The sequence below is a fragment of the Triturus cristatus genome, chromosome 2_2 (assembly GCF_964204655.1).
Source record: "Triturus cristatus chromosome 2_2, aTriCri1.1, whole genome shotgun sequence".
In the NCBI taxonomy this organism is placed as follows: domain Eukaryota; kingdom Metazoa; phylum Chordata; class Amphibia; order Caudata; family Salamandridae; genus Triturus; species Triturus cristatus.
The window spans coordinates 809,182,426-809,201,086 of NC_140582.1; the positions used below are offsets into that span (position 1 = coordinate 809,182,426).

Consider the following 18,661-nt stretch of genomic DNA (forward strand, 5'->3'; position numbering starts at 1 on the left):
AGCCACGGTCGCGCAGTGCTCATGACGGAGTGGTTCCATCATGCCGCGGCCGTTGGCTGTCGCTCCGCCGACGCGGCGCCTTTTCCCCGCCTGTGCGGGCATCTAACATAAGTGGGCGGCGCCGTGACGGAGCCACTCCGTCATGAGCACAGCTCGCCCGTGACTCATGACGGCGTGGTTCCGTCATGAGCATGGCGGCTCCGCGCACACTTAAAACACCCCCAGCGCTGCGGCGGAATTCGCGCCGCAGCGAAGGGGTTAAGTTGCTTTAGAGCCATTGATCAGTGGATGACATGCAGCCATCTCAAATTGAATGCTAAATACTCAATTTGTGGGCAATTGGAAAAATAATAACCCACTCTGCGCCTGGCCAGATGGTCTGGAACCACCTCCTAAAGTATCTAAGGAAGTGAGGAACCTTAGAATTACCATGGACTCCAAGTTATCAATGAATGCCCAAGTGGACACATTTTTATGATCAAGCTTCGTTACCATGTAAACTCCGCGACACATCTTCCCACACCTGGGATTTCTACACAAGGTCCAGGCTACTATCTCTCTTGTATTATCTAAACTTGATTGTGCCAATGGCCTCCAACACAGTTCATCTTTATCAACTATAAAAAGACTAGAACGGATTCAGAACTCTGCTGCCAGGTTACTCCTACATGTAAAACCACAAGCCTACATCTCCCCTGCCTTGAGGGCCCCACATTCGTTACCAGTTGCCAGAAGATCCACCTTCAAGCTGGTTTGTATCACCCACAAAGCAATACATGGAACAGGACCACTTTTCATCAAGACTAAAATCACCAAATACACTCAACAAAGGAAACTCCGCTCAAGATTGCCACCTCGCCTCAAAACCCCACCATACAAGAATGCAGCCAAACTATGGAATTCATTACCCCCAAACATAGGATCCACAGATACCTAGCTTACCTTCTGAAGACTACTCAAGAGTTGGCTCTTTCCTACATAACCACCATACTCTCTGTTCAGCAGATCCCTGTGTTTGTAAACAATTATAATCTGATTATATGTATGTATATAGATATGTATCTCTTTGTAGAAATATTATAATAACTATGTATTTTTAAATATATAGATATTCTTTAGGTCTGCTTAAGAAATGTATATATTACTTATGGTTAAAAATATATATATGTGTGTGTGTTTTAAGCTTACAATAAGATATATATATATATTTTATTCTATGCTTAACATGTTTATAGGTCACGGCATAGTTTTCATATAAGTTATTTGATTAGATGCTTATGGCCCCCTGTTTTATTAGTCTATCACAATATGTAAATATTATCATAACTATTTTATCTACAAGTGCTTCAGTATTGAAATAGGGGAAAAGATAAAATACAAATACAAAATAGTTATTTAGAAAATAAATAAATAAATTGGCTTCAAGTACAGCAACATTTGAAAACCTGAGTTTGTACAATACAACTTTAAATCTCAATATATTTTCCTTATACATGTATACCCTTGCTACGTAGCTATATATTTACTACTTTACTCCTACTGTGGAAGAAAAAAAGAAATATACATGTATACCCAATGTCGTTATATATTTATATATTACTTTACTCCTACTGTAGAAAAAGAGAAAAAAAAACACCTTTTACTCTCTCCAACGCACTACTCTTTCTCACTCTATACTTCTCTCAATATATTCTCTACCTTCACTCTGACTCATCCCAAACCTCATTCTACTACTATGATCTTCAAAATAAACCTTTCTAGACTCATCCCCCTTCAATCGCCATAAACCTCATTTCACTAATATAATCTCCCAAGCAACCCTTTCTAAATTCTTCCTCATGAGTTCCTCCTTCGACTCATCCCAAACCTCATTTTTCTACTATGATTTCCCTAATCCCTTTCTAGAGACTCTTCCCTCCTTCATCCCACGTCTCATCTTACTACTATGATAATCCAAATAACACATACTAGACTCTTCCCTCTCCTATCCCTCCATTATCCAATCCAACTAACAGACTTGCATGCCCACCGCTCAAATTAACACAAAATTCCCTATACTAATTCACTACTAATTCTTTTTGGGTTCCGGAGTACCGTGCTACTCGCTGAAAAGCACTTTGACGCCACATCAGGGGTAGTAAGCGCCATATAAATACAATTACATTTACAAGATGCTCAGTTTTTTTTTAAAACATTCTGCACTCCCTTTCATATCACTGCTTTACAAATTTATCACTAAGCCTACTAGCATTTATTGTGTCTAAAAAGTGTGAACATGCACTAGCATGAACGAGGCACGAGTGTTCTGAATTGACTTCGGTAACGTTATTAGATTTATGACGTATAAATTGTGTAATGCTCTATGAAAATATTTTTGATTTAGCCTTTCAACAAATAGGAATCTCCGGCTCTATAAGAAGTTGGAAATAAACTGTAATGGTGTTCTTAACTGAAGAATTAAACACTGTGATATATTTTAAGAAAAATAGGAATTGATTGATGGGCCAATATTACTTAAGTAAACCATGATGTTTAAAATCTGAAATGCTTAGATGAGGTGGACACCCACTTTGACACACAAATCCCGCGATTCCCTGCGTATGTCCTTTTGGGCTTACCCAACCCTATCACATATCCCCTACAATCTAGGAGGGGCCGGTTGATAGCTATCACACTGGGGGCAGCCACTCAGAATATTCTCGCACACTGGGTTCCACCACCACACTCCGGATGGCTGCAGAGGCTTTGGCAGGTACTGGGCATGGAAGAGCTCTCTCTTACTCTTGCGGGCAGAGGGTCTGAATTTCCGGAATTGTGGCGACCTTTCTTGACACTACTCACGGCCGAATTTAGAGAATTGACATGCCCTCGTTATCTCAGACTTCTCTGCCTTGCTGACACACAAATTCCGCAAGCAAGGCCCTCACGCACCCTCAGGCGGGCGCGCTGATTCTCGGGGCATTTTTCTTCCTTACCCCTTTTTGTTACCTTTCACCTGTTCGTGGACGATGGGGGGGGGGAGGTAGAGGGGGGTTTTTAGGATTGTTCTGTGTTCCCTATCCCCACCCTTTGTTTCTCTTTGTAGACCTGCTCCACGCATCTTACTTTTGTAATGTTCTTACTTGCGACACTTGATGTCCTTATTGCACTGTCTACAGGGAGCTGGGGGTCGCTTTGTTGTTTCTTCAAAACTAATAAAAGATTTAAACCATAAAATCTGAAATGCAGGCCTGTGTCTCCAAATCAAAAAAGGTCACGCTCAACATGTTGAGGGATATGAACAACAGTAAAGCAGCAAAGTATGTTACGTCAAGCTGTTCCTTGCCTTTTCCTCATCAGCGTCTATTAAACTATTTTTCAGTCGAAGTCAAGAAATCAGTTCCTAAGAGTCCGCCTTTTATTATTACCAAGAGACTTCACAAACCTATAGGATGCAAGTAAAGAAAATCTAAAATATAATAAGCTATCAAACAATGACTAAGATCTTATTCACTTAGCTTGTATTTGCTTAGCTTTATTGGAGAGAATCATGAACTTTAAATTTATATTTCTCATGAATAACATTTGGGCATAAATAAACGCTACAAATATTTCCATTTAGTGGGAAAGGTATTTTAATTTTGTATTGGGGCTGCAAAATGTTTTACTTGTTTTGTGAACAATGCACATTAACACTAATGGAACTCATTAGTAGGTGTTTGATCACTTATTTTTTTTGATCCTTCAGACTTATTTTGACTGAGATATATTCCCACCTGTAGGCTTGCTTTTCTTCAAGAAGTGTCAGGCCTACGCCCATGTAGGTTATTTCCTCTTCCTCCCTCATTTTGTTTATTCATTTACATATTTACCAACATTTGGGATGATACCAGAGAGTGATTTTGAGGCAGAGGGAGAAAGGCATTTACTCTCATTGAAGTGAGGCTTCATTTAGAAAGATAAAAGTTGTGGGTGTGGCAAAGCTAGTTAGGCCAGGTGGTGGCAGCACCAAATAACAGCGAGGACAACAGTACACTAGTAGAGGGGATGTCTGGGAACCTCCTTGAAATGTTGAGTACCTCAGAATATCACTCTACTAGATGAAAGGAGAGGTTTAAGGGGCCCTTGGTTCTAAAATAGCCTTGGTCTCATCAGACAAGGCAGGAAATAATTGTGTGGTATAGTGGAATGATGTGAGACCAGACCCTGAGAACACACTGGGGACTGTGTGGTCCAGACCCACTCACTATGACTTTGGAGAACTGTATTGGTGGAGCACAAGGGGGGCCTGGAATCCGACTTGGCCTCGGCTAATGTTGTATTATTTTAATTGATATTGTGGGTTAACAGAGCATACTGTTGGTGATCCTGTGTGATCTTAAACTTAGCCAGGATGGGGAAAGACAGGGTCTTATACCTAGTACAGCAGACCAAAATTTACATGCACATTGGGGCCATAGCTAAGTGGAAGCTCTTGATTGAACAAGCAAGTGTATTGGCACAAAGGGTTTCACATGAGCTGCCCACTACAGAAAATCTTTCTGCCACTGAAAACGCCAAACTGACACTGGAGAATACAATCAATGCTATTTTGATGGGGGTGAATCTTCTTAGTGTCAACGTGTGTAAAGTAAATGACAGACCACTGCAGATGTAGACAACGGTTGAGCAACTAAAAGCTGAAGTTACAGATTTAAAAATTACTGTTAAAACCCAGCCGGTGCCTGAACATAGGATCCTTTGAACATAGGATTGAGGATGCCGAAGGAAGCTAGAGATGGAATAACTTAAGCTTTGTGGAGTTACCAGACGAAACAAAGGATAATCAGCCAAATTAATTCTGGATAAATAGATATCAAGAGTCCTAAACACAAAGGGGTTGTCTGCCTACTTTACTGTTGAATGGGCACAAAGAGTCTTGTCATCATCACCATTACCACCACCAGAGTAACTGTACAAGACAGTTCCACTATTTGGACTGTGACACAATCTCAAAACATGTTAGGAACCTAGGAGGCCTATTCCACGAAGGGTACACCATCAGGGTGTTCCCTGGCTCTACACAATAAGTACAGAAATGCAGAAAGGCCAGGGAAACACAAGCTGAGAGCCATGAAACTGAAATATAAGTTGATGTTCCTAGCAAAGCTGTGTATCATTCCCAAGTGTTCCCTTTTTTCACTACTCCAGAATAGATGTGGAAGTGGCAGTCATAAGAAGAAAGAACAGAGCCCCTGCTTGTGGGAGTACTTGGATATCCCAGAGGATCCCAACATGGATCTCGAGAGCACAAACAGAGCAAAGACACAAATTCTGCCTAGGGTGTGGTAAAAGAGGATGGCACCCTGGGTATGGAGAAGGTGGCGGTGCACGATGACCCAACAACCACAATGAGAGCTGTACAAGAAGATTCAGACGATCACACTGATGCCACCATTGGGAGAACAAGAGGGTCATAGTGGCTAAACTTATGTAGATTTATTCGTCTTATGTGATGTAATGGTTGGATCAGGAAAATGCTAGGCATGGGTGAATGCAGAAGTGCAATTTAGAGAGAGTGATTTAGCACCACAGTAGGGGTAAAGTGGTGTAGTCCAGATCTAGGAAGGGAAGGTAAGTATCTGGACACATGCACAAAGAATGGATGGGGTAGAGGGAGTATATTCATACATATTGCTGGGGATAATCTACTTGTGGGCCATGTACCTGACAATGGGGACAGCTAGTGAGAGTCTCTTTCGCATATTGGCGAAGTCAGGTTAAAGTTCTTACATGTGAGGCAGTTCCATTAGGCAACCTGGTCATATATTAAGATTTCAAGTGTTGCAAGTGCACCCTTTCAGTATAACTTGTGTGACCAGATTCTGCGTTTTATTCGCTTACTACTCAACTTCATTATTCTATATAGGCTGTTTTCACAACTATGCGATGCATACATCTGTAACCATGTGCAACTGCATTCATAAAACATAATATCTTCATACGATGGCTCACTAATCTCTGTATTTCATACTTGTCCTTATCCAAATTTGTAGCTAATCATATTTAGGGTTTCTTTATGTCATTTGAGTCATCTTGCTTTGTGTTTCCATATATTAACCCGTGTTTCAATCAGATTAAGCGCTTTTTAAAAAATCACGGTTGGATTCTTGTACACCTATAGGATAACCTAAAGCATACACATCGTAATTGACTGTTCAAATGTCCATTATGGTTAAAGTAGCGCATAGTATTGGCTAATTAGGTGAGCTATCAGGAGCGAGAACCACTGACTTAAAATACTCAGAAGACATGGTCTATGGAGCCATTGGACTATCTTGCTAGCAAGGCATGCCAACTCTTCAATGAGATGTTGTACACTGATTGTGATGTAGTAAATAAAATAAAGAATCTGATCACGAAATAGGGTACCCCAGGAGTGCCTTCAAAGCTCTGAAATATATACAAACTCTCATGGAAACATTTAATTCTGGGGCCATATGACCAACTGTATGTTGCCTTCATTCAGGCTTCTTTTTTGAGCTAACACTTTTCATTTTTTACTTTCTAATTGCATTCCCGCTGTCTTTCTAAAGAAACTACAAGTCCCAGATTGCATGGTGCGGATGTCTAAAACGCTAAAAATGTTAAAAGGTGTCATACATGACGGTCTGGAGGAGGCAGCTATAGAGCAAGTGTGCACTGAGAATTATGCTGATGTTCGTGGTCACAACCATGCACTCCCATTCCATAGGAGAGACGCTCCTGCCTGTGACTACTTTTAGTTCCGTCATTCCTTCCCCCTTTATCGTACCTGCTGAGTGCCTTCGGGCGAGGCTATATCCCGGCGCATGGCTGCCTGTCCCACCAGCAGCTCTAGGCATGCAGCACAGGTGACCTCTCCCGTTCTGTTCGTTCTGCACCTCCTACAGCAACCCGGAAGCGGCACGGTGACCCGGAAGAGCTGAGAAACGATTCCTTAGACACTTTAACTGAAGGCTTGAAGCCTGGAGGAGGCTGTCGCAGCGCGGAAGTTAGTGGTCGAATCGTGGTTGTCCCGTGCGCGCCGGCTCTTCTACGTCTGTAGTCTCCAAATCACCAAAGTTTATTTTACCTTTTAAAATCTAAGCAAATTGTATTCCTTCACATTCTTTACGCCACCAATTCTCCCAAATGTGCATTTAATTATCACTAACTTTTGTTTATTTCCCTTTTATCCACAAATTTAGGGCTTCCGCCACAATCAAAATGCACATTTTGCTTCCTCCCACGGCAGGCGCAAGCTTTGGCAGGGACAATACAATTCAGACTCTTGTAGATGTGGCACGTAGACAAATTCTTAACAGTGACTGACAAAAATGGGACACCGGCACTAAAATTCAGGACAAACGGTCAGTTTTAAGGACAAACAAGATTTTAAAAGCAAACAGCTGACACTAGTACAAGTCAATTATGTTTATGTTGGTTGGTTTATATAACACATAGCAGTATTGAGCAAACATTCAGGTGTAACTGGACTTTATTTAAAGATTAAAAACTAGCAAACGTATGCACGTTCAGCAAAGTTTGACAGCCGACATAAGGAACGGAACGTTTAAAGTTTGACGGTCGACATAAGGAACGGCTGTTACACGAGTGTGCCCCCTTACCGCGAATGATAGTATCTGAACTAGTGCTCTGTTGATGAATATGGACTTCAAACATTTAGGCAGTAGTACTACTACTACAGACAGAGAGGGAATGTTGACTAAGTGGGAATATCACATTTGAAGGAAATATTGCATATGTGCTGTGTGTAGTTTACTGTAATGGTTTCTGACAAAGCTAACCTTGGGTTTCAGACAACCTCCCGTCAGTGCTATTTGACTACTTCTACTTCCATCAGCATAGACTCAGTCTCGGGTGGTAACTTCAAGGTCTTGTTCAAGAACTGGCAAAGCCAACAGGTTTGACCTTCACACTGGAGTGCTGACAAAAGCAATAAAAATGCAAGTTGAAGTGCAAAACAATTAATATGGTATTACTTTGTGTAAACATTTCATGGATGAGAGAAAGAATACAGCATTTCTTAGCTCTCATGAAGGAAAGATTTCAGTTCTAATCAGGACTTGGAGGCACGGATTAGGCTTTAACTCTTTCTTTGCTTTATTACATAAAATGAACAGCAGCCGTCAAAACAAAAACATTTCCCATGATAAACTTTGAAACAAATGTAGTACATAATAGCCAATTGTAATACATATCACAGTAATAATGTCTTTTCAATTATGCCCCCATTCTCTTTTTCCTTGCGGACTCATCCCACACCCTTTCTTGGATATCCTGTTTCTGATCTCTTCCTAGAATACAATAGCAAATGTTACTACCATAGCTGCACAACTGAAATCTACATTCTAGATCATTTACCAGGTAAAATCATTGAACAGGGTATAATTTGTCCACAGAACATTACAGTAATACAACTAATTTAATAAACAAGCATGCCTATCCCAAATTCCATTGGGTTGGGCCTTAACAGATCTGCAACTGCCGAATGTGTTGTGTGGGATAAACCTCGTTTTGTGTCCTTAATAAAATTATAAATTTTCCTTCACCAGCGCTATGAAATGTTGTTTTCTATGTCAAGACCAGTGGCAAGGTTTATGCTACTTTAAAACGTATTAATTTCAATTTTGTCAAACATTCTATTGATTTGAAATAGAATTGTTTTACAATAGAATCAGGCGACCAATCTGCCATCTTCATGATATCAGCTAGTCTTGTACTGTGCGAGAAGGCATTTGAAACCATGGTGCCTTTAGTCAAGTGTGCCACATATTTTCAGGTCTCTATCCCTTCATCCAGCATTGCCCACTTAACCCATCTAACTATAATGGGGTAAAATACTACTTTAATTGTTTCTTCATGAAAATCAGTGACTGGGTAAACCCTGAGGGTCTGTACTCCTCATTCAAAGCGTTGTAAGCTTTAATACATTTAACCACACACAACCTGGGAGAATCTCCCAGTCCTGGGTACGATATCTCTTTGGTGTTACGTTTCCTCCTTCTAGAAATTGATTTTGTACATTCTGCCTGGCAGGTCTAAGGCCTTAATATCAGACACTCTTTTACAGGAAATTAGACAAAGAAGCATTGCTACCTTACCTGTTAGTTACTTCCTGGAAAGATATTCGTTGTTTTGCCAAGAGAGAAAAAAGTACAGCACCTAGTTAACATCTCATAAGTGAGAATACTTTGGTGTAGGGAGAACAGAAAAACGTAATCCCATGAGCAGTTGACACACCAGAGGGTGTTCGTCTGGAGTCAGCCCATCAATGCACATTACCCCCCTAAATGACTTAACAAAAAGTGTTTACTGACCTGTAAGATTGGCCCTCCTTGACCATATGTTATGTTAAGGAGCATTTTATAAGGAACAGCATTTACCCAAGGGTCTCTTGGTGCTATTGAGTCAGGGGAGTAGCAATTGATTTGAAAAGATGCATCTAATTATCCAAAGCCTGTCTAAAAAAACAAGTCTTTAAGGCATACCTGAACAGGCCAGTTCCGTGATAGGGCGAATCTCCGTTGTGAGAGCATTCCATTCCGTTGGATAAAATGTAGATCATCAAAACCTTTCAGAGGTTGTTTTCCGGTATCTGGACACCACCAAATAATACATAATTGCAGAAGTTGACCAAAGAGTTCTTCCAGGGACATATTTGACCAATCTTTGAGGGGGTAAAAATCATTTTTATTGTACTCCTACAGTAACCCTTCTTTCCTCCTCCCAACCTATATGCCCATCTTTGACAATCGTTCTTAGATTTGTAAACTTTTATTACATTTTTTGCACAGTTAATTAAAACCATTGCAATGGTGGTGCCTTTTAATACATCCTTGGGAGCAATGGTCATACTGGCCATCACATTTAAAAATTATTGTTCATAAAAGGCATTCTTGCACAATGACCTTATGTAAGCGGGTCGCACAGAGGACACGAACACGGGAGGATGGGGTCAGGTGTTTTATTGAAAGTTCACAATAAAGGGTGCGATGTTGTCTCCCTCGGTGGTAGGACGTCAGGGTCGGGCGGTGTTCGTGGACCTCCTGGGCTAGCGTCCCTCTTCTTACTTCTCCCGGCTTCCGGTAAGGAGGGCTCTCGCCGTGCCAATGGAAACAAAGAAGGAGAGGTGGTTGGTTAGGAACGAGTGTCCTGATTATCAGGATATGTAAGGGAAGGGAGTGAGGGTAACACACTGGTGATAGGGTGCTCTTCAACGAACGGTTGTGAAGGGGGGTGAGTGAAAGGAAGGACGTGCTGCTCTAGGTACGGCGGCAAGCGGCGGCGTTCAGTGGCGCGCTCTCCTCTCCCGCCTCCCGACCCAACCCGTGAAGCGATCCCGTACCTGGGATAGCCACGCACCTCCTCCTGGGGCGTGGCTCGGCGGAGCGTGAATGCCGCGGTCTCCTGCCTCCGGCCTCCGTTCCTCCTCGCGTTCTCTGCTCCTCTTCAGTCCTTCGTTTCGCTCTGTCCCGTCTTCCTCCTCCGGTTCACCGTCGTGCTCTGTCTCCTTCCGTCCTCCGGTGTCGTCACACGCCACTGTCTTCTCCTCCCGGGTTCTTATTGGCGACCGGCCGTCTACGGTGGAGTAGAAGGCGGGGCTATCCTGGAAGACGTCCCAATTAAAGGCACAGTGTTCCGTGCTAGTGCCGTCTGAAGTCTCGGCTGGCCACGGGTCGTCCTGAGGGACACAAAACAAGTCACTGGTCAGTTCTGGAGGGGACCACCATTCTCCTCCTTCCAGTACGGAGTCCGGGTGGTCCCCGTGACACCTTACTAAGAATAAAAGTGTTAAAATCAGAGATAAAATTAATAAAGTGACTTAGTGTGGTGAAAAAAGTCTGGGGCATTCTATAAAGTAATCAGTAACAAGTGTTTGAGGAGCAGGGATCAGTTTGGGAAGGGCTATACGAAGGAAAAGTAAGTCTTCCCGGATTCTCACATATTTTACGCACCTTGCTTGTGTTTGAGTGTCTGTTCGTGTGAAATAAAGTGCAGATGCCTCCAAGCATGTGTAAATACCCCTTTTATTGGTATAATTACTGCAGAAGAAATCTCCTGGGTGCATCAAAAGAAGGACAGCAGCACAAAAGATGGAGCCACGATTCAGACCTATAGTTGCATAATCTGTAGGCCCCTCCTCTCCACATGGGGCCCACTGGTTAAAACCGATGGTTCACAGGCCTAGAAGGCACATAAACATAATATTCCAGTGAGCCAGCGAGTTTAAGCTGTCTGAAAGGTATGGTTGCATTAGCCCTGGAAGATATGAATCATTCAGAACAGATAGAATAGTTACCGATTTTAATGTCTGGAAGTCCAGTTGGTAGGAGATTTGTCTCACCTGCTTGTTTATGGCCCTTTTCCAAATTCCGTAGGAAATCGAGTCTGATTTTAGCGCTGATTCATAGATTTTTAGGGATCTTATGGCCTTTTCAATTTGCCGGTTCCATGGATTTCCGGGATTCGCGAAGGTTTCTTTTAGGCAAGGTTTGAGGGTGTTGTCCGGGGCTTTTAGTACCCTTATGTAGTACTTTAAGGTATCTGCTTCGCATGAAAAAGATTGTCTTAAGAAGCCCAGCTCGAGTAGTAATCTTGCCCTGCGTGTATATTTAGGGAGTCGAAAAATATGTTTGTAAGTCATGTTCTGGGCGTAGTCTAGGCTAGCCGCTCATGCTTCAGGAAAGGCCCGATGCCCATAACTTAGGCCGGGAAGAAGGGGGGGGTAGCTTTTATCACCTTCAGCATGGGCTCGGCTGACAGTGTGCTCAGGGTCTAATTGAGACAGATCAGGCTACATGTTATAGCTCCAGCTAGGTGGGCTGATGGGTTGGAGGACTCGCTAAACCATAATCACAGGTATTTATACCTCTGTGTCGATTTGATCTTCGCGGACCCAATGCTCCATGTTAAACTTTCTTTTTTTGGCAGCGGCCGAAAATCCATTTAATCTCTTAAAAATTCTGGGCCATTCCCTTTAGTGCTTTGAAAAATAGGCAATAGATTTTAAATTACATATGCAATGAAAGTTCATCAGGTGAGGTGAAATCTGTTTTCTATGAGGAATTCTTAAAACTAGCCTATTTGCGGCATTCTGAATCAATAGAAGCCTTTTTATATCACATTCAGGAAGCCCAAGGTATGAACTATTAGCAGAATCTAATTTTGCGCCAATAAAAGCAGTCATGATAGTCTTCCAAAGCTGACGAAGTTGACTCTACCGCCGTGAGGGGAACGGCCACCGACCTTGCTCTGCCTGTGTGCCGTGAGGGGAACGGCTAGTAATACTAGACGCTTGCTGTGAGGGGAGCGGCTCCTCCAAACTTACAATTCCCAGCAGCCTGTATCGGTGCCCGACATGATGCCGCTGATCTGCGCCCGGAGGCGCGATAAGAACCTTGCTGGTCTCCCGCAGCGCGGGACGCCAGCCCAAAGCTGACTAAGTTGACTCTACCACCGTGAGGGGAACGGCCACCGACCTTGCTCTGCCTGTCTGCCGTGAGGGGAACGGCTAGTAACTCTAGACGCTTGCCGTGAGGGGAGCGGCTCTTCCAAAACTACAATTCCCAGCAGCCTGCATCAGCGCCCGACGTGACGCCGCTGATCTGCGCCCGGAGGCGCAATAAGAACCTTGCTGGCCTCCCGCAGTGCGGGACGCGCGCAGGCGTGCCCACTCCGTGCCCGGGCCAAGCGCGGGCCCGTCTGCGTCCGTCGGTGACCGGAGTAGGCCGGGCTTGGCCACCCCTCTGACATTCACCATCATCTGTGACATCTGTATGGTGAGTGAAGCAAGGCCTGCCTCTGTGGAATTTATTTGTAATGGCCAAAGGGTCTTCCATGCCTAGTTTGCGTGCCTCGGCGTCTATAGACAGTATGTTGGAGAGAGTTGTTAATATTGTTAGCACCGAAATTGAATTAACTGAGAGGCGTATGTCCCTGGGATCTATAACCCCTCAACTCACCCCCTCACCTGTGAACGGTGATCACATCAGCCCCCCTATGACGCTGAATTTGCCAACTGATCATAATATACATTTGCATTTGCCAGCTCTGGGAAGCAGACTGAGCATCGAGGATAATAAATCTATTGGGGTCCCCAAGGAGGCTGCAAATATTTTGCCACACTATTGCGACAAGGACATAGGCGTTAATGTGATTGTTTCCCCAAACCCTGAAATCGCAGGGGCAAAAAGAAAAAGGAAAATAACTAAGCCTGTTTGCCCAAAGAGGAAACAACCATCCCGTCTAAAACCACAGCGTACATGGATTCAAGGTCCAGCAGTCGCAGCTGATATAGTGACTGATACAGTAACTGCTGGCGCCCCTGCTGTTTTAAAGCCTATTGACATGCCTAATCATTCAATTTATATTCAGACTCAGATGGAGTCCATACCAGCACTTTTTAATAATTTTACATTGGGAGACACTGCTATTGACATTATTGTAGACACTATGTTTGAGCGTGTTAGGGAACTTGTTGACAGGAACTTTGCTTCACTCTGGAAGCGCCTGGATTGTCTAGAATCACTTGTTAACAAGTCTAGTTTGCACAGTAACGCACCCAAGTTGTCTGATAAACCATAGGTTCAGAATGGACTCATCTCTAGCATTCCTAGCATGCCACAGCTAACTTCAACTGCTGCGCAGCCTAAGTTAACTGGGTCTTGTGATACTTGTCGCAAAATTAAAGAATGTATTCTCCCTGAGCCTTTCATCCACCCAGGGAAAAATTCACACCCAGGTACTTCCAATACATTACAGTCGTCTAGCCAACGTGCTGCCCTCATTCCTAGTATAACCCCTGTAAATAATGCCAGCCCAGCACACAAGTCCCAGAGTATGGACCCTGCCACCAGGAAAAATGTTTGCGGGCCTGCTGATGCAAGAAAAGATGTTCTAAGTTTACCACCTGAGGCCTGCCCTTACGTCTTGGTTGTAGCAGGGGTGCCCCCCATAGGGAAAAATCAGCTAGAGTCCTGGGATCAACTACGTAACAAGAGTGCTAATTGGCTGGCAAAGCATAAAGGGTTTAGTGTGCTTAACATCAATGATAACTTGATGGTGCGCAGGGTTGGCTGGGTTGGTCCCTCTGACAAGACCATAGAAGGAGACTGCGTTGTTATTAATTTTCGCCGGCCGGCCGGCCCTGGTAAAATCAATGTTAAGTTTAAGAGAGTATAACAGATCCTTACTTACTGATATTTGGTCATTGCCTCTTGGCTACTTTTATAAACCCAATATCACCCATAACATACCAGTCATCTCCCCATTCTTGTCACAAAATAGGTTTACTCCCCTTTCTGGCTTAGATACATTAGATTGACTGCCTCTTAAATCACTGCCCATCGAATTGGTCCCTATTACATTAGCATCTGTCCCCCTGGTAAGTGATGTTTCTGGGCCCCTTGATCACTATCTGCAGGTGCTAAGCTGGAACGTTGCCGGCTTAGCCTCCAAAGTAAACAAAAGAGGACTGGGTTAAGCTGGAAAATAAATTTTAATGTTTCAGGAAACCTGGGCCACAGGGGAGCTATATCTTGAGGGTTTTCAATGTTTTAATGTCTGCGCACCTGCCCCTATACATGGGCGACCTTCTGGCGGCCTTTCTATTTGAGTTAATATTCTGTCTGGTGGCAGTGCCAAAACTATTTCTACAAATAGCCCCAACTTCCAAGCTTTGATATATACACGGGGGGGCTTCTATTTGTTTTATTAATTTTTTATAATAACGATTTTCTAAGTGTACTCAAAAAGATTGTCGCAAATCTTTTTAATTTTGTGTCAGATATACAAACTGCAACAGGGAATCGCAATCTAGCTGGAATTTGTCTGAGTGGAGATTTTAATGTCAAGATTTCTGGGGCAAATATATCGGACACTGTCCACGTACTATATGTAAATCTGTGTAAAAGGGGGACTGAATTAGTGGACTATTTGTCAAACCATGAGCTATTAAATGTGATGGACATTGCAGCCACAAACCATAATGACAGTCACCCAACACCAATGTTCAGAGGTCGTGGCTGTGCCTCAATAATTGATTAGGTTTTTATATCAGCCACGCTGGAAGATATTTTAGTTAGAGCGGAGGTTATACCCACTGTATTTGGTGACCATAACCCAACCTCGGTTATGCTTAGTGTAATTTCTAGAGCCAATTTTATAGAACCAGGAGCAAGTAATTTATCACCCTCAACTGACAACTTAAAAATTATCTAGAAAGGTATCGACAATAGTAATGTGTTCTCGAATATGATAACATCTTATCGATCATTTGTCGATACTTGTTTGTTGCCTATGGACCCCAATCTTGAGGTAGTTGCTGCTTTTGCCCATTTATGCGCAGGCATCTAACAAATGATCTCAAAACCCCTGTCTATCATAACCACAACACTAACAGGCACATGCATCAAACCTTTTTGCGATCGCAAACGGTGCGAATCGCAAAAATAGGCCGTTTGCGATCGCAAAAGTCAGTGTTGAAATGCATCAACTGTATATTTGCGAAAATCCATTTTTTCGCAAATATAAGGAATCGCAAAACATTCTGCGAATCAAATAGCGAATCGGTATTAGCGTGTCCCAATTAGCGAATCGCAAACAACGATTCGCTAAATGTATGCATGACAAATCGCAAATAGCGATTTCCATGAAAATCGCAAATTAGCGATCGCTAAATAAGAAGGATCACAACCAGGTGGTAATCATGAGTGCAAATCACAGACAGGTGAAAACCAACTGAAACCCATTTAAACACACCCAGAATGAGCCAGCACTGTTCACAATGGCAGGGATTTACCTGATGGCGAGGAGGATGAGGCTGCAGGCTGCCGCACAGAGACGGAGGCGAATGAATGAGCGCATCTTCAGAGTCCGCATAACTTTGCTAGGCCAGCAAGAGGATGAGATATACGACAAGTATAGGCTCAATGCAGCAATGATCCATGATCTAATCAATGAATTGGACCCCATAATGCAACGACAGACACGTAGGACCAATGCCATCCCAACGCATGTGCAGGTCCTATGTTGCCTACACCTTCTGGCGTCAGGCAGTTTTCAGGGGGTCATTGCTGTTGCGGGAGGTGTGTCACAAAGCGCACTTTCAAGAATATTGAAAGCATTCCTTGATGCCATGATGGCCGTGATCGGGTCTCATATCAAGTTCCCTACCACCGCGCTTGACCTTGCAAAAACCAAACAGGAGTTCTACCAGATAGCTCGTTTCCCACATGTTTTGGGTTGTATTGATTGCACCCACGTTGCAATATGTCCCCCTGCAACACAGGAATATATATATAGAAATAGGAAATGTTACCATTCCCTCAATATTCAGGTCGTTTGCAATGCCAAAAACATTATCACTGACATTGTTGCGCAATTTCCAGGGAGTGCACATGACTCTTATATCTTCAGGCAAAGTGGCATACACACCCGTCTTGTCAGGGGAGAATTTGGAGAGGGACATCTGCTTGGTAAATATGTGTTATAGTTTATCACTGTCATTGTACGTATGTCAATGTGAAGCTGCCACTGACTCTTTGCTCCATTACATGTAGGTGACAGCGCATACGCCTTGCGTAATTACCTAATGACGCCTTACCTCAATCCCACAACTGCCAATCAACAGAGGTACAATGCAGCACATATTTCGACAAGGAACATCATAGAGCGCACATTTGGGCTGTTGAAGAGCCGATTCAGATGTCTACATAAGACCGGTGGAGCACTGAAGTACAACCCTGAACAATGCTGCAAGATAGTAGCGGCATGTGCCATGCTGCACAACATAGCGACAAGGGGAGGAATGGACATCGAGGTGTCTGACAGCGATTCGGAGGATGGGAACCAGCAAGTGCCACAACACCATGCAGCACAAGGGGCAGGCGCAGCAGAAGGGCGTAGGAGAAGATTTGACATCACACAAAATTATTTCTGAGGTGAGTAATGATGACACAGAAACTGACTATTGCTATCAAAGTATTCTTTAATTAAATAAAATTGCCATGAGTGTTCAAGCACACTTGTAATCTGACCAGTGCAATGGACATAAGTGGTTTGCAAATGTCAATTCACTTGTCAGTCTGTGAAAAGTCAAATCCAAATAAATGGTTACGTCACCATAGTGGAATGCACTTGTACATGCCAGTCTAGCGCTTTTTCCCACGAACACCCAGACGCCTGTCAGACCCAGCATTGTCATCCGTTATGTTGGAAGCGGCGGGGGTACTGCTGCGTGTGTTGCGTCTTCCTGCAGTGCGGACTGGAACTGCCACACTACTTAGGCTTGAGCCACCCTCACTACCCTCTTCGGGCGTCGAATTGTTGGCCGCAATTGTGGAAGCATTTAGCAACTCAACTGCATTGGTGACCTGGTCCAGTGCTTTAGCCACATCGCCGCTCCAATGGCACATTTCAGTTTGCATGGTCACAGACCTACGCGCCAGCAGTGCAGTTGTCGTGGCCAATCTATTGTTTGATTTAGCAAACATTTTCAATTGCAGCATTAGTTGACGATGCTGTCTCTTCTGGGATACATTTCCCTCATGCATCACCTTGCTCAGTTGCTGCACACTTTCTGACAGTACTGCTATGTTGCTAGCCATCTTGCCAACTTGCAATTGTACTAATCGTGTGTTTTTTGTCTGCAGGCGCTGCATACGGAGCATCTGTCCCTCAAGACCACCCCAGACATCACTTGGTTGCTCCTCCTGCTGTGTCCTGAGTGCTCTTCCTCTCCTACGCCGGGCTCTGTGATTAGTTCTGGGGACCTGTGGTTGTGTTTTTGTGATGGAAGTTGTCTGGCCATGGCTGCCACCTGGTGTTGCATCAGCCTCATCATCTTCACACTCCATGGTGACTAGGGATGGAACAGTAGCCCTGCGTGACTTTGTTGGACGTGAGGGATTTATTTGCACCACAGGTGTGTCCATCTGTTCACCTGCGCTGGTGTCCTGCATGTCTGGGGAATCGCTATCCACATCTTCTACACGTTGCGCATCTGTGAGGTGAAACAGTGCAACACTGTATTATTTCATGTCTGTGATATTAATTGCACAGTAATAAATATCTGCCTTTGTAAATGATTTTATACTCTATTAAGCTTTTTTGGGTTGTTACTCTGAGATTTGACATTTTAACTGCTTGACCTGACTACATCTCCCATAATGCCCCTCACCTACTGAACGCATTGTGTACTGGATGTTCAGGGTCTGCACTTGGGCTGTACTGTGGTCGAGTTCTACCTTTACATTTTGTAACACTAAGAAAACATACATTCATCTTACCTTCAGATGTGTTTGCTGCTCCGGACGTGTCCAGCTGGGTCACACCAACAACAGCTTCTGGCTGGATGGTGGATTCAATCAAGTCCTCCATGGGAGTGTTCCCAGTGTCTGTTGGTGTTCCCCCTCCTGTCTTCTTTGCCTCCTTCAGGCGGTCAGCTATGCGCACCTTAGCCCGACTGCGCAAGTCGTACCATCGTTTTTTGAGTTCTTCAATGGTGCGGTGTGTCACCCCAATGGCATTGACCCTGTTTTGGATCCGGAGCCAGATTTTCCTTTTCTCCTGCTCTGCCACTTTCAATGATGCCTTTCCAAACAGCTTGTCATGGCTGTGGACTACTCCCTCAATGAGGGTGTCAATTTCTTTTTCTGCA

At 43.7% G+C, this 18,661-nt stretch overlaps 1 protein-coding gene and 1 long non-coding RNA gene across 2 annotated transcripts in view; one reads left to right on the forward strand and one right to left on the reverse strand.

The window, feature by feature from the left end:
- The window catches only part of OCIAD1 (OCIA domain containing 1), a 241,657-nt gene extending 234,607 nt beyond the window's left edge, over positions 1–7,050 (reverse strand). The window contains exon 1 of the mRNA XM_085642115.1: positions 6,773–7,050. Within this exon, the coding sequence (XP_085498241.1) occupies positions 6,773–6,811 (39 nt within the window). The 5' untranslated portion in view covers positions 6,812–7,050. The remainder of the gene's footprint in view (positions 1–6,772) is intronic.
- A 9,512-nt stretch (positions 7,051–16,562) lies between these two features.
- Positions 16,563–18,089, forward strand: LOC146862815 (uncharacterized). Its single transcript, XR_014978180.1, has 2 exons — positions 16,563–16,943; positions 17,655–18,089. It is a non-coding gene; the product is annotated as an uncharacterized LOC146862815 (long non-coding RNA).
- Positions 18,090–18,661: the final 572 nt, after the last annotated feature.